This window comes from Pristiophorus japonicus, chromosome 16 (assembly GCF_044704955.1).
Source record: "Pristiophorus japonicus isolate sPriJap1 chromosome 16, sPriJap1.hap1, whole genome shotgun sequence".
In the NCBI taxonomy this organism is placed as follows: Eukaryota; Metazoa; Chordata; class Chondrichthyes; family Pristiophoridae; genus Pristiophorus; species Pristiophorus japonicus.
Genome location: NC_091992.1, coordinates 64,135,504 through 64,151,736, shown reverse-complemented (window position 1 = coordinate 64,151,736; position 16,233 = coordinate 64,135,504). Strand labels below are relative to the sequence as shown.

The following is a 16,233-nucleotide window of genomic DNA, read 5'->3' as shown; positions in this document are numbered from 1 at the left end:
CCCCTTGACATTCAACGGCATTACCATCGCCGAATCCCCCACCATCAACATCCTGGGGGTCACCATTGACTAGCCACATAAATACTGTGGCAACAAGAGCAGGTCAGAGGCTGGGTATTCTGCAGCGAGTGTCTCACCTCCTGACTCCCCAAAGCCTTTCCACCACCTACAAGGCACAAGTCAGGAGTGTGATGGAATACTCTCCACTTGCCTGGATGAGTGTAGCTCCAACAACACTCAAGAAGCTCGACACCATCCAGGACAAAGCAATCCACGTATCAGCTCCCCATCCACCACCTTCAACATTCACTCCCTTAATCAATGGTGCAACAAATGCCCTGCAGCAACTCACCAAGGCTCCTTGGTTAGCACCTCCCAAACCCGTGACCTCTATCGCCTAGAAGGACAAGGGCAACAGGCGCATGGGAACACTATCACCTCCACGTTCCCCTCCCAAGTCACACACCATCCTGACTTGGAAATATATCGCCGTTGTCGCTGGGTCAAAATCCTGGAACTCCCCATCAATGTTCCCTGTCATTTTTGGGAGCAGCGCGGCAATTAGGGATGGCAATAAATGCTGGCCTCGCCAGTGATACCCCATCCCCTGAAAGGATTTAAAACGTACTCTAATGGATGAAGGGCAACTACAACCTCATTACAATTAAAAGATTAAATCTTTCAGCAATTTGCAGTTAAACCAGTTTTATTTTAATACTTCAAAAATACACCCAAGATTTGAAAAGAATGCACTTGATAACTGAGCTGCATCCAGACAAAGAACGGTTTAATTTGTGTGGTTGTACTTTGTGCAGGTGGAAGAATGAATGCACATAAATAAGGAAGTGCTGAAGGAAAAATAAAATCTCCAGATCTCCTTGTGAATTTTGTCCTTTTGGGCACTGTACTTTTTAAAATGTCTTCCCCCCCCCCCCCACCACCCCATGAAAGCTTTAAAGGAACAGTTTAAATCTTTAAACTGGTGTATTTTTAATGCTCCGAGTTTTCCAAGACAATGTGCCGAAGAGTTGCTGGTAACGTCTACTGAATTAGCATTACATGTGCTCCCTGGTGACATGCCCACATCCACCCCAGGGCACGAGCTGCTGCTCGCTCTCCCTCCCTGCTAATGAACCCAAGTGTGCCTGTTAAAGGAAGCATGTGTAAATGTCTCCCACCTGCAATCAACCCTCTCCTCCCAGCTCCAACAAGGCACGCACCATTCCATGGAACCACACACAAATTATATGTATGCAATTGTTGTCGCAGTTGAATTAACTACAAAAGCACTGACTGCAACAAGTTGGGTTTTTTTTAAACCTTTTAACTCGGGTTATAAAACTCAAATCATGAATGGGAAGAGTCGAAGGTGATCATGCAGGTCCAGTAAGATCAGAGCTCCTCTCCAACAGCAGCAGCAATGTCCAGTTACAGGTACAATGTCAGTTCTGGCTGCACCAAATACTTTCCCTTGGCCTGAAGCTCTTCTATAAAAAGGTCTCCAACTTTCCACTCCCGTCACAAGACAGGCTTCTTCCACGGGTCAGCAGTTCCTTTGGCACTGTACGGACTGAAGTTTTGGCCGCACACAAAGTACACAAGGCAAAGATTGTTCTGCTGAGCTTCCAGCACTCATCACCACACAGCCATACCCCGCACGCGCTCACACACAACCCCGCGCACACCCATCCCACGCACTCACACCCACATCCTCAGCGCGCACACACAACCACACACTCACATCCAGCCCACGCATTCACACCGTCACAACCACTCATACCCAGCACACACTCACAACCACTCTCACACCCAGCACACACTCACTCACGCACAACCACTCTCACCCAGCATACACACACAACCACTCTCACACCCAGCACACACACAACCACTCTCACACCCAGCACACACACAACCACTCTCACACCCAGCACACACACTCACAACCACTCATACCCAGCACACACTCAACCACTCTCACACACACACCACTCTCACCCAGCACACACACACAATCACTCACACACACACCCAGCATACACCCATTGAACAGCAGAGAAATGTGTTCCAATGCCAACAAACCACTGATGGACTGCCCACCCCAATGAGGTTATAATGAAGCACATTACTGCATAATCACCACTGTAAACATCCCCTCGCCAACTGCTCCCCTTCTGCCTTCCTCTGTGGTCTGAAGTAAACAGCAAAGAAAAGTGCTTGGAATGTTTAGATCCCAAGTCTTAGCACAGTGCTGTTTGGAAAGAGTAAACTTGCATTTGTATAGCGCCTGTCACAACCTCAGGATGTCCCAAAGCGCTTTACAGCCAATGAAGTATCTGTGAAGTGTAGTCACGGTTGCAATGTCAGGAATCAGGTTTTGGTGGTGTGGGTTGAGCAATGTTAGCCAGAATACTGGGAGAATTTACCTGCTCTTCCTTCAATAGTACCAGAAGATTGCTTCTGTCCACCTGAGAGGACAGATGAAGATTCCGTTTAATGCATCAACCGAAAGATGGCACAACAACTCAGACAGTGCAGCATTGAAATGTCAGCCTAGATTTCATTGCGGGGAGCATCAAAGCCAAATCAGATCCTGTCCTGTGCCAGGTTACCAGATCTGAGCAAGGATAGCAGTAATGATGCTACAATTGGTCGCGAAGCTACCGTTTCCTCTTATCTCAATCCAAACCCCAACACGCAGGCCCGAGATTGCCTAATCTCTCTCTTCCGCCCTCCTTCCCCCCCACCCCTCCAAGGTCATGTGGCATGTGCATTCTCCATTGATGTGTCCGCCCTCCCCAGCCACCAGTTTAATGAGAAAAACATCGTTCATTGTAAATGATTCATCAAGTTAATTCCCATCTATGACAGAGTTTCAGAGAGTTTAACAGGAGCACAGATCTGAGAGTTTATAAACTGTAAGCTTTCTGCATGAACCCCAGCAGATTGTATCTTACAGCAGTGCATCTGCACGTTTTTGCACGATGTTATAATGTGTGCATTGTTTTCTGAACCTCAACCAATATGCTGCAGCTTTCCTGTTCCATTCACTTCCATACATCGCTTCCATACTTTGGGCTTGGCTTTTATTACCAATTGCAGTTTATGCTCTTCAACACAATCAATACATTTCCAGTCATTGGTTAAGAAAACTAACCTTCCTGGAAAAAGATGTGCTCACCCAATTGTTTTTACATTTCAGAGGTGGTCACAGGGAGCAACTGTGGACAGCTCTGACACATACTTTTTTCTGGCTGCTATTCGAGTCGTGTCCCAGCTCCAGCCCCACCATTATTGGTTGTCCTGCCTCTTCCGGGGCATTTGACATCTCCTGTTTCAAGCACATGGGTACTCAAAAAATATTTCCCGGCCAGCAGCTCAGCACAGGCTGTGTGTCAAGCCCTGCACAAGACCCAAAACTAGGTCTGGCACGGTTTACACAACATATTCCTGTGATTTCTGACGAAGGGTCGTTGATCCGAAACCTTAACTCTTTCTCTCCACAGATGCTGCCTGACCCGCTGTGATTTCCAGCATTCTCTGTTTTTATTTCAGATTCCAACATTCACAGTATTTTGCTTTTATATTCCTATGATTTCTGTTTAAGAAGAGTGACATCCTTGAGCTGCACCTCCTACTTTTCAGCTGCATAACCAGCTTCCAACCGACACAGGACGGCTCCACACGAAGGGAGAGAAGAGGGTTGAAAGGAAGGCTTGCTACCTCGGCCCATGCAACACTCGTGCATTTCCCCGCTCTCAACTCAGCTTTCAAGATGTTCTAATTCCCTCTCTACTTTATTAAAAGCAGTGAGTGAGCTATTCTATGAATATAGAAGCAATATAAAAGACGTACCAAGATAAATCCACAGAAGCCAGTGATAAGCAGAGAAACTCGCCCAGCCACAGTGCAAAGGGTTTCCACCGGCGAGAACTTGCGCATGCAGTCTTTGTATCCGAGACTATTCCAATCATCACGTTACTGGAGCAGGGGAGACTTCGGATGGGAAAACCCAACTAATGGGACAATCCAATTCACAGACCCCCTGAAACCTTCTGGCAGACCCCCGGTTGAGAACCCCTGACCTAACCCACATGTCCCAGCAGCAGCCAATCACAGGAGGCGTGACAAAGATTAATACATTAGGAAAAAAAGTTTTCAGATTTGAATTGCGATAATCAGTTAGGCTAACTTTTCATTAAAAATCGTGTGTACCACGATTCATTCGTAAGAGTTGGCAATATTGCATTTTAATCACTTGAGCAGTGTGCAAATAAATGTGCCCTTAAAATATGGCAAGAGAAGCATGCAAGGTTTAATCTGAGCATCGTTATAATTGAATTAATTAAATTGGCTAAGAGACAGGAAATAGAGTAGTGGTGAACGGTTGTTTTTCGGATTGAAGGAAGGTATTCCCCAAGGGTCAGTTCTAGGACCACTGCTTTTCTTGATATATATTAATGACTTGGATGTGGGTGTACAGGGCACAATTTCAATAATCTGCAGATGAGACAAAACTTGGAAGTATAGTGAGCAGCGAGGATAGTGGTAGACTTCAAGAGGACACAGACAGTCTGGTGGAATGGGTGGACACATGGCAGATGAAATTTAACGCAGAAAAGTGTGAAGTGATACATTTGGTAGAAAGAATGAGGAGAGGCAATATAAACTGAAGGGTACAATCCTAAAGGGGGTGCAGGAATAGAGACACCTGGGGATAATTTTTGTCCTTCAGATACTTATCCAACTCCTTTTTTGAAAGACAAGATTGAGTCTGCCTCCAGCAGTGTTTCCGACAGCATATTGCAGAACCCAACCACTCGCTGCGTAAAAAAAGTTTTTTCTTACATGGCCTTAACCACTATGGGTGGAGAACGAGAGGACAGAGATTTAAGGGCGATTGGCAAAAGAACCAAAGGTGATGTAATAAAAAACTTTTATGCAGCGAGTGGTTAGGATCTGGAATGCACTGCCTGATGGTGGAGGGGAAAGGTTGGGGGAGTGGGATTGGCCGAGGGGCACGAGCAGAGAGCCGGCACAGATTAGGATTCTCTCTGGTAAAGCGGTGTTATGTACAAAGGTCAGATCAACTGCCTGAAATTTAAACGGATTTCTTCAAGTAATTTTTGTAGCTAGTGCTTGAATTGACTGCTGATTGCTGCAGATCAAAGCTGGATTCACACTACCATGGGTGCCTGAGAATGTGGGCACTATGTGATGAAACTTCCTGAACAGATGCAATCGGTGGAAACTTGCCTTTTGAACCTTGGGGCGTCGATAGTTTTGTTGGCAAGTACTGCTTCGGATGAAGGGACTTTTGAACAAACAGCCAAGCATAAAGTGGCTATAGGCACAAACCACTTGCACTTAAAATTCCACAAACTTCAGAGCTATTTCATCTCGCTTCACACAGATTCTGCTGTTAGAAGAGTTGAAATTCCAGGCAAATTAGTGCAGTTAAATAACTGCAGGGCTACGAGGAAAGTGGGACTAGCTGGGGAGCTCTTGCAGAGAGCCGGCACGAGCTCGACAGGCCAAATGGCCTTCTTCCGTGCTGTAACTATTCTATGACTCCGATTCTAATTATCACACTCCACATTCATTGAATGAATATCACCAAAATAGCCCAACTTGTCTCATTCAATCTAATCCAAAAAGTCACCGTAAACCATCAATTGGTGTGCACAAATTCATCGATTTAATATCGTTAAAAATTACTTGAACATTGATACAGTTTAAATCTCTGGCACTGAATAATGGAGTATTTAGGACCCCTGCTCACCCTCACGGACACACGTAGATAGATTTCCTTTGATAAGCAAACATCCAGCAGTATTTGTGATTTTAGTCTGACAGCTAGGTTTCCTTCTCATCACCAAGAAACAAATGATGCACTAACCCAGTAATGGAGCCTTGTTCTGGAGCATTTCATTGTAACTGGCCGTGAGGATACCCACAGGGTTGCTGGGAACAAATAGTCCTTCTTGAACAAGCCGCTCACAGGTTTGCATCAGCGTAGTGGAAAACTGCGACGGGTCCACACCATAATCCCACCATCCTCCAACACCATCTGCCACCCCTGCCACAAAGAGAGACAAACAGTAAGACATTATAAAGAGCACTGGTCCCCTTAGAACTGTGACTGGATTATTGTCTTTGAGAAGGAAGAGGAGGTAAAGCTTGGGGAGGAACGGAGTTCTGCAGTTCAGTAGACTTTCCATTTGAAACTGGAATCCCTGCTGGATTAACACTATTAGCTCGTGGTCAGGCATCTACCAAATGACAGGCTTCTTGTGAGCGATTATTCTTTTATGGTATCTGCAATTCAAACTGAGCAACCATCTGTAGCAAATACAAAATTGGAAATATCTAATCATAACAGGTGGAAAATACATCAACTAGGGAGCTGCTTGCACACCTCAAGTGCTAGTCTGCGACTTGACCGACTTGAATCTAGTCTAACAGACAGCGACACAGTGAATCAGGAACCAAAGAAGATTCCTGCCTCCTGCTCCTACGAGGGCACAGTAGTGTAAGGGTTGTGGTTCTGGAATAATAATCCAGAGAATGCAAATTCAAAGAATTTTAAAGAAAGGGTAGGGCCTATTAGAGACCATGAGAGTAATCTCCGTGTGGAGGCGGAAGATGTTGGTATGGTTCTTAATGAATACTTTGCATCTGTTTTCACAAAGGAAAGAGGCAATGCAGATACTGCAATAGAGGAATGTGTTATTCTGGATGAAATAAACAGAGAGAGAGGAGGTATTAAGGGTTTAGCAGCTTTGAAAGTAGATAAGTCCCCGGGCCCGGATGAAATGCATCCCAGGCTGTTGAGCGAAGTAAAAGAGGAAATAGCAGAGGCCTTGACCATTATTTTCCAGTCCTCTTTGGATTCGGGCATGGTGCCAGAGGATTGGAGGACTGCTAATGTAGTACCCTTGTTTAAGAAGGGAGAACGGGATAGGCCGAGTAATTACAGGCCTGTCAACCTAACCTTAGTGGCGGAAAAATTATTGGGACAAATCCTGAAAGACAGGATAATCTACATTTGAAAAGGCAAGGATTAATTAAGAACTGTCAGCACAGATTTGTTAAGGGAAGATCGTGTTTGACTTACCTGATTGAATTTTTTGAAGTAACCAGGAGGGTCGATGAGGGCAGTGCGTACGATGTAGTGTATGTGGATTTTAGAAAAGCTTTTGATAAGGTTCCACATGGTAGACTGGTCATGAAGGTTAAAGCCCATGGGATCGAGGGCAAAGTGGCAAGTTGGATCCAAAATTGGCTTAGAGGTAGGAAGCAAAGAGCAATGATTGATGGATGTTTTTGTGACTGGGGTTCTGCAGGGCTCAGTACTGGGTCCCTTGCTTTTTGTGGTATACATCAATGATCTAGATTTGAATATAGGGGGTATGATTAAGAAGTTTGCGGATGACACTAAAATTGGCTGTGTGGTTGATAATGAAGAGGAAAGTCATGGACTGCAGGAGGATATCAATCTACTGGTCAGGTGGGCAGAGCAGTGGCAAATGGAATTCAATTCTGAGAAGTATGAGGTAATGCACTTGGGGAGGGCTAATAAGGAAAGGGTATACACATTAAGCGGTAGGCCACAGATCCCTGAAGGTAGCAGGCCAGGTGGATAAGGTGGTTAAGAAGGCATACGGAATGCTTGCCTTTATTGGCCGAATCATAGAATACAAGAGCAGGGGGGTTATGCTTAAATTGTATAATACTCTGGTTAGGCCACAGCTGGAGTACTGTGTGCAGTTCTGGTCGCCGTATTATAGGAAGGACATGATTGCACTAGAGAGGGTGCAGAGAAGATTTACTCGAATGCTGCCTGGATGGAGAATCTTAGCTATGAGGACAGATTGGATAGGCTGGGTTTGTTCTCATTGGAACAGAGGAGGCTGAGAGGACACCTCATTGGGGTGTACAAAATATTGAGGGGCCTGGATATAGTGGATAGCAAGGGCCTATTTCCATTCGTGGAAGAGTCAATTACAAGGGGGCATTAAGGTGGTTGGAGGAAGGTTCAGAGGGGATTTGAGGGGGGGGGGGAGCTTCTTCACGCAGAGGGTTGTGGGGGTCTGGAACTCACTGCCTGGAAGGGTGGTGGATGCAGAAACATTTACCACATTTAAAAGGTGCTTGGATGGGCACTTGAAATGCCGTAACCTGCAGGGTTACGGACCTAGAGCTGGTAAGTGGGATTAGACTGGATAACCCCTCTTGCCGGCCAGCGCAGATACGATGGTAAGTATTTAAGCGAATCGAATACGGCCAGGGTGATCTCCTGGACTAGTTTCGATCGCCTGGGTGGGTCGGAGAGGAATTTTCCCAGGTTTTTAAATCTGGTTTTTGCCTCTCCAAGGCGATCACATGGCTCCGGTTGGGGTGGAGTGTAGAATGTTTCAGTGCAAGGGGTGTCACAGTTGTGTGAGGCAGACTGGTTGGGCTGGATGCTCTTTACCTTTCCGCCATTGTTCATTGGTTTATATGTAACCTTCAGGGCTGCTTTTTGTTGGTCGGCGCGGACACAATGGACTGAAATGGCCTCCTTCTGCGCTGTAAATTTCTCTGTTCACCAATGTCCTTTAGGGAAGGTAACCTGCCTTCCTTACACAGTCTGCTCTGTGTGTGCTTCCATTCCCACACCAATGTGCTTGATTCTTGTGTGCTCTGAAGTAGCCCAGCAAATCCATGGTTATTGAAAATGCCAGCAGTTCAAGGTGGCCCACCATCCTCTCACGGCAACTAAGGACGGGATCGTTAATGCTGGCCTTACCAGTGACACTCACATCCAGAGAAGATTTTTTTTAAAGTCCTAGACAGCAGCATGTAGCACATACAGCTACTGTGGGTCAACTCTGCAACTGACTCAGACGACTTTTCTGTTCCAGCCCAACGGGAGTAACTAGAATGGGAGCAAACCGCATCCACATTGCTCAACATAACCAACGCAAACACAACAGCAGCTAGAAATTACATGACTGGTTGTGAATTCCATTCTCAATAGATAAGGCCCCAGCCAGCTCTCGGCTCCTGCAGAAATGGAGTTGGGTGTAGATAATGTGACTGCTGCACTGGAGCTTGTTGATGCTAGTGATCTATGGTTTCAGATTCAACATTAATCAGCTGCCAGTGTCCACCTAGTAACACTGAAGGACCAGGCTTGCACATGTCCCAGTTACAGACCAACAACTACACTGGTTAGATTTCTTATAGAAAGGGAGACTAGCAAAGCCAAGAGGTTGTTGTGAAAGGAAACCGGCAAGTCAATAAACATGGAAGCAACAACAGCTTTTATCAGCATATATAAAAAGGATACTCAAAGGGCAAGGTTACTGAGCTGCAAAGGAGCCTTCTTGTATTTGATGGGGTTATGATTAAGAAGTTTGCAGATGACAATAAAATAGGCTGTGTGGTTGATAATGAAGAAGAAAGCTGCAGACTGCAGGAAGATATCAATGAACTGGTCAGGTGGGCAGAACAGTGGCAAATGGAATTCAATCCAGATAATTGAGGTAATACATTTGGGGAAGTCTAACAAGGAAAGGGAATACACATTAAATGGAATGACATTGAAAAGTGTAGGGGAACAAAGGGAGCTTGGAATGCATGTTCACAGATCCCTGAAGGTAGCAGACCAGGTAGATAAGGTGGTTAAGAAGGCATATGGAATACGCGCCTTTATTAGTCAAGGCATGGAATACAAGAGCAAGGAGGTTATGCTTGAACTGTATAAAACACTGGTTAGGCCGCAGCTGGAGTACTGCGTGCAGTTCTGGTCACCACATTACAGGAAGGATGTGATTGCACTGGAAAGGGTGCAGAGGAGATTTACAAGAATGTTGCCTGGACTGGAGAATTTTGGCTATGAGGAAAGATTGGAGATGCTGGGACAGAGGAGGCTGAGGGGAAACCTGATTGAGGTGTATAAAATTATGAGGAGCCTGGATAGAGTGGATAGGAAGGACTTGTTTCACTTGGCAGAGGGGTCAACAACCAGGGGGCATAGATTTAAAGTAATTGAGGGGAGGTTTAGAGGAGATACGAAGGGAAATTTTTTCATCCAGGGGGAACTCAGTGCCTGAAAGGGTGGTAGAGGTAGAAACCCTCACCACATTTTAAAAATACTTGGATGTGCACCTGAAATGCTGCACCTACAGGGCTACGGACTCAGAGCTGAGAAGTAGGATTAGGCTGGATAGATCTTGGTCGGCCGGAGTGGACTCAATGGGCCGAATGGCCTCCTTCCGTGCTGTAAATTTCTATAATTTTATGATTATGTTTTTAACTGCGCGTGGATGGGTTTCACACAATTCGTGAAACCCAGCAGTTACAGCAAGGCAAGGACTGCTGGATTCAGGAGGTAAGTGGCTTTATACCTACCTCCTGGATCCAGGGTCCCTGCCTAACCTATCCCTCTCACTCGGAGACCTCCTCATGAGGCCTCCAATCAACCCCCAGACCCCCACCCACCACAGCGATGGTGCTCAGGCCGGCCACGATCTTCCCTTCATCCCCGCTATAATCCTCTCCGCACCACCCCCCCCCCCCCACCCCGGATTGCCCAACTGCCTTGGAGCACCCCCGCCCCCAACCCACCCTTCTCTTCAAAATCCCAGCCATTAGTTGAGTCACAGTTGGAGTATGGTGCACAATTCTGGGTATCCCATTACAGATAGGATATGACAGCTGAGCACAGAGAATAATGTTAAAACATAGAGTTTTATTAATAGAGGAAGAGAGTACAAAAGCAAGGACATTATGTAAACCTTTATAAATCACTGGTTAGGCCTCAGCTGGTGCAGTGTGTTCAATTCTGGGCATGGCACTTTAGGAAGGATGGCAAGGCCTGGGAGAGGGTGCACAGAGATGAGGGACTTCAGTTAAGTGGAGAGACTAAAGAAGCTGGGGTTGATCTCCTTGGAGCAGAGACGGTTAAGAGGAGATTTGGTAGAGGTGTTCAAAATCATGAAGGGTTTTAATAGAGTAAATGAAGAGAAAGTGTTTCCAGTGGCAGAAGGGTCAGTAACCAGAGGGCACAGATTGAAGGTAACAGCAAAACAGCCAGAGATGGCACGGGGAAACTTAAAATAAAGAAAGAGTTGTTGTTGTCACCTGGAAGGCGCAGCCTGAAAGGGTGATGGAAACAGATTCAATAGCAACATTCAAAAAGTAGTTGGACAAATACTTGAAGGGAAAACGTTACAGGGTTATGGGGAAAGAGCGGGGAGTGGGATTAAATGGACTGCTCTACTGAAGAGCCGACACAGGCACGATGGGCTGAATCAGTCTATGATTCCATCATTCACTGGGATCCCAGCAGGAATGAGTAGGTATAGTTATGAAGGTAGATTTGGGTTTTATTTTGTTAACTTGAACAGAGGAGGCCGAGGGATTGGGAGGTCGCTACTGTACATAGTACATTTCAGACATGTTCACTTTTAAATGTGTCTGCTGCAATCATCACTATCCTCCAGCGAGCTTAACAAAGCTTCCATAAAAAGTCAATAAAGGCAAAATGTTCCTACAAATAGGCAGAGAGCTCACCTCAGCCGATGGCAAATAATGCCGGTAACAGCTGTGTTTTCCACCTGTGGCACAAGGTGAAACCACTTCTTGTGCCAGCTCTACATACCCTGCAGGCATCTGTACCACCTCGTCTCTGACAGTGCTGCCACCAAACGGAGACGCACATCTACTAACAGTGCAATATAAATAGGAATAATGAGGGAATTCCTATTCTCACAAGCAAGGGTTCTTTACCAGGACAGACCGTTCACGGTAAAGAGCAGCAAACAAAACCTACAAATGTGTGAGGGAGTCAACACAAAACCTGACAGCTACCAGCATCCCCTTCAGTTGCTGGGAACTGGCACGTTACGGTGAGTGTGTGGCACTGAAAATGTACACGAGATGGTACACAATATATAAGCATGAAGTATTTATTCATTCTTGCACTGGAATTCTGGTTCTAATTACATAAATGCGGCATTTATTAATGACTCACTAGATCCTGGATCCAATCCATATTTTGGCTGCTGTTTTTCATGAAAGCAAATAAGGACGGGTATGATTGTTCCAACAGATTCCTAAATTCCACTGAAAGCTCATACTCTTAGTTTGTGATGGGGTACCAAAGGCTCCCAAGTGTTTTAGCGAATACTCTATTCATTGCTGGGAACACACAGGAGCAGAGGAATTGCCAGATGAGAAAAGACCAATGCCCATCTGGTTCGCCTTCGACCATCCTGGTCATCATACAATACGACAATGGAATTATTGTCTAATCACAGCGATCGATCTCGATCAATGAATCTACAACAGCCCCAGACATGAGGTGAGGAAAACCCCCAGTGGGGGAGAGCTTTGGGAACCACAGGTCCACAGTCCCCTGTTCCTCCCGAGCTCGCTGCACTCCTCACACGTCATGTCTCACATTACTCACATATTGCATCCCAAAATATTATTTCATGAAAGAAATCTCTCTCATTTACATTTGAATAAATCAATAGTAACTGCTCCCACCGTCTCCCTCGGGAGCCAGTTCCATCGATTAACCACTCGCTCACTGAAACATTTCCGCAGATTAGTTTGGAATTTGCTCCCCTTTAAGCACAGGCCGTGTCCTCTGGTTCAATTGCTCTGGGCACGGTGTAATAGCGTGTCAGGGTCGACATTATCCCATCCCTTCAGAATCCTACAAATAGCAATCACATCACTTCTCAAACTTCTCTTTTCCAATAGCGTGTCCAATTTACATAATCACTTCAGAATGCAGTCCTTCCATCTCCTCAAATCATTCTAGTTGCTGACTTCTGTGTCTTGTCAATAGCTGCAATATCCTTTCTGTACTGTGGTGACCAGAGCTATAACAATATTCAAAGTGCGAGTGCACCAATGACCAGAAACTAAACGAGCATTTCCAGTGGGGATGACATTGTTTAGAATATCTACATACATTGGGCAGGGCTACATGGGTTGCATCATCGCCTGTAAATTCTGCAATACAGTTCTGAGTCAGAGCAGTCACACTTCTAATAAGCACTACCAAGTCCCACAGGAATGTTTCAATGTTAACATGGTTGCTGGATGCATTTATGTTGCATCATCAAGGGTTTTGAGAGAGTAAATAAGGAGAAACTGTTTCTACTGGCAGGAGGATCAGTAACCAGAGGACAGAGATTTGTGAGTGGTAAAAGAGCCAGAGGTGAAATGAGGATATTATTTTTACGCAGCAAGCTGTTGGGATCTGAAAGGGTGGTGGGAGCAGATTCAACAATAACTTTCAAAAAGGAACGGGATAAATACGTGAAGGGTATGGGTCTAATTAAACAGCTCTCTCACAGAGCCAGCACACACAATGGGCCGAATGACCTCCTTCTGTGCTGTAACACAATCACACCCCATACTTTAACGTGGAGATAGCAAGCTCAAATAAAAACAGCACAGACCAGCTCATTTACACACGCTCTATTCTCCAGACAGCAACATTACTACTGCATTGTATTCAGCATTTTCCATAGTGTAACCAGACAGACACCGTCTAGAGGTTAATTAGTTCAGATTACAGTGACATGCGGCTTTAAAATTAGACCAATCTACAGATCAGGCCGGGAGTCCTGTGCACCACAGATTAAAGGGTTAATCTGCATAATTCCACAAAGGAGTTAATTGAACGGGTTCACGTCCCATTCAATGGAGCATTGGGACTGGGGGCGCGGGTGCGAGAATGAGCAAGGGAGGGAGGGAGCTGCAAGACACCCTGTGCATTGCATTAGCAAGAAAGTCCTGGACTGATCCAATATCGAACGTTTCTGAGACAAATGACTAAAACCAATAAGCACAAACACTTTCACTAGTGGGAAAGGTCCTTGTACAAAAATAGATGAAATCATAACCAGCAAGGAGATAAAATCCTACCTCCACTAGTCGAGCAGACTGGCTAACTCAGCCATTGGAGCGAGATGTGTGTCTAACTCACATGCTTAAGATACAAGGGTTGCACAAGTTAATATTTTTGCAACTATAAATGTAGAGGTACAAGACATTTCCATAAATGGTAGTATTTAAAGTTTAGTTTTAAACTTGTCTACTTCACAGACAGACTGTTGATGTTTCATTCCAACTCGATTGCAAGGGATGAGGATAAATGATAATCACAAGCAGATTCTGGTACACATTGTTTGTATTCTCCTTGTATAAAACCACCTTACTCTGCACTACATCGTTAGAAATGTGCTCCAGTACGCCGCTGTGGGACAACTGGTTTGCAATTCAATTGAAATTAAACTTGGCTATCTGCTCCACTCAGATTCATGCAGTTCATCTGCAGCCCACAACTAGAAGGGCAAACCAGCAAGTCAAACTCTGAGAATGTCGTGTTTCCCTCCGTACATCTAGGCCATCACAGCAATGCAATGATGGGACAGACAGCTCCCACACACATTAGCAATCAATAAACCCCTACAGCTACCTTTTCCTAGAGGTGGGGGAATTGAGGGAAGAGAAACAGGAAAGCTGCAGCTTCCTGGTAATATCCCCGACAATCCTGGACATTCTGGTGATTTTTCGTTTTTGTGAAAAATGATGTGAACAAGCATCCATCTGCAGCCAGTACATGCACTGCCCGGCGTGGTAGTGATGCATTCCGACCAGGAAGGTTGCAGGTTCAATTCTCAATGTGTGTTGCGAAGCAGCAGTTGGGAGTGCTACAATTTGCCCTTGGGGACCCTGGTTTAATCAGCCAATTAAATGCTGCTCCCAATCCCCATGCCACGACCGCTGTTGTGAGTAGTTTAAGTGCGTGAGTAATAGCCCGTGGAACTAAGGGGAAAGTGACAGTATGGATAGAGAATTGTCTCAGTGAGAGGAAGCAGGGGTGGGGGTGGGTAGATATTTTCAGACTGGGACGTGGTTTGCAGTGATGTTCCCCAAGGGTCAGTTTTGGGTCCATTACTCTTCGCAATTTCTATAAACGACCCAGACTCAGGTCTAGGGAGCAGCATTATAAAGTTTGCAGATGATACGAAACTTGGCAAAATAGTAGACCATGATGAGAATAGTTATAGGCTTCAGGATGACACAGACGGGATGGTGAAATGGGCAGAAACATGGTGGATGGAGTTCAATGTGGAGCAGTGTGAAGTGATGCACTTTGGAAAGACCGACATGGAATGACAGTAACTATAAAAGATGAGCAGTAACAACTTGCATTAATAGTGTCTTTAACAGAAAGAATCCCATGGTGCTTTACAGGGGATGGACAGGAAGAGAGGAAAGAAAAAGGAATAACTAAGAATGGGGACCCATTACCTCAGCATCCTGAATCCGACACATTCATTAGTCTCCCTACAATACTGTCCGCCAACTTCCTCTTACCTGCCCCAGAGATACACGGCCTTAGTAGTGACTCGGGACTGGAATTAGTGAGTTTGCAGTCAAGGAGAAAACTGAAGTGCCAATAGGCCAGGCAAATTCTAGGTTTCTCTATACACAAGCTTAACTCCTCAATCCCGGAGTTATACAATATGAAAGAGTTAGTGTGCAATGGGAACAACTTGTATTTTCATCAGATCACCCATGCTCAAAGTCAGAAGTGGTGCTTTTACTTTTGGTGAGGGATGTTATGGGCAGAGAATGGAAGGCTTCCCATTTGAGATATTGAGAACCAGATAGAGAGTAAAACTCCCTCTACTCTGGCCCAACTGCAGAAAAGCATCCATGCTTTTCCAGGGTGATCTCTTTCCCCCATTATCCAGCCTGCAGCCTCAGATTCCCAGTTAGTACTGGGGTCCATTCACATCAGGGTCTCGAAGCAACTGGGCGGGAAGGGGGGTGTCCCTGGATGTACGAGATCCTAGCTGCTGGCAGCTGAGCCCTAGTTTATGGAGGGACGGTGGAATAGTGGGAAAGGCTGCCAAGGTTTGGGGCAGTTGGGAGAAGTGCAAGGGGGATGGTGGAATGTGGAAACAGCAGACAGGAGCACTGGAGAAAGAAATCACTAGTTATGGAGGGTGGCCTTGAGCTGCAGGGGCATCAGGGGTTTGGGCTGCTTGCTAGAAGAGGGCACGGCAACAGAGAGAAAAAGTCTGATCTGCCGAGAAGGGTGTGTTGCTAGGAGAGGATGTGCAGGAGAACGAGGCCTGCATCCGTTCCCCCCCACCCCAATCAGAAACATTCAATTATTTCCAAAGCTGGTTTCCCAGTACTGCGTTCCCA

The 16,233-nt window shown here is 45.7% G+C and overlaps 1 protein-coding gene across 2 annotated transcripts in view; it reads right to left on the bottom strand.

Annotated features, from left to right (window-relative positions):
• Positions 1 to 16,233, bottom strand: part of LOC139226555 (protein phosphatase PTC7 homolog) — a 102,197-nt gene that overhangs the window by 66,195 nt on the left and 19,769 nt on the right. Inside the window, exon 2 of one of the 2 annotated variants that reach the window (XM_070857393.1) lies at positions 5,900 to 6,079. The exons of the other annotated variant lie outside the window; for it this stretch is intronic. Coding sequence (XP_070713494.1) covers positions 5,900 to 6,079 — 180 coding nt within the window. The remainder of the gene's footprint in view (positions 1 to 5,899; positions 6,080 to 16,233) is intronic. 2 annotated transcript variants of the gene reach the window in all.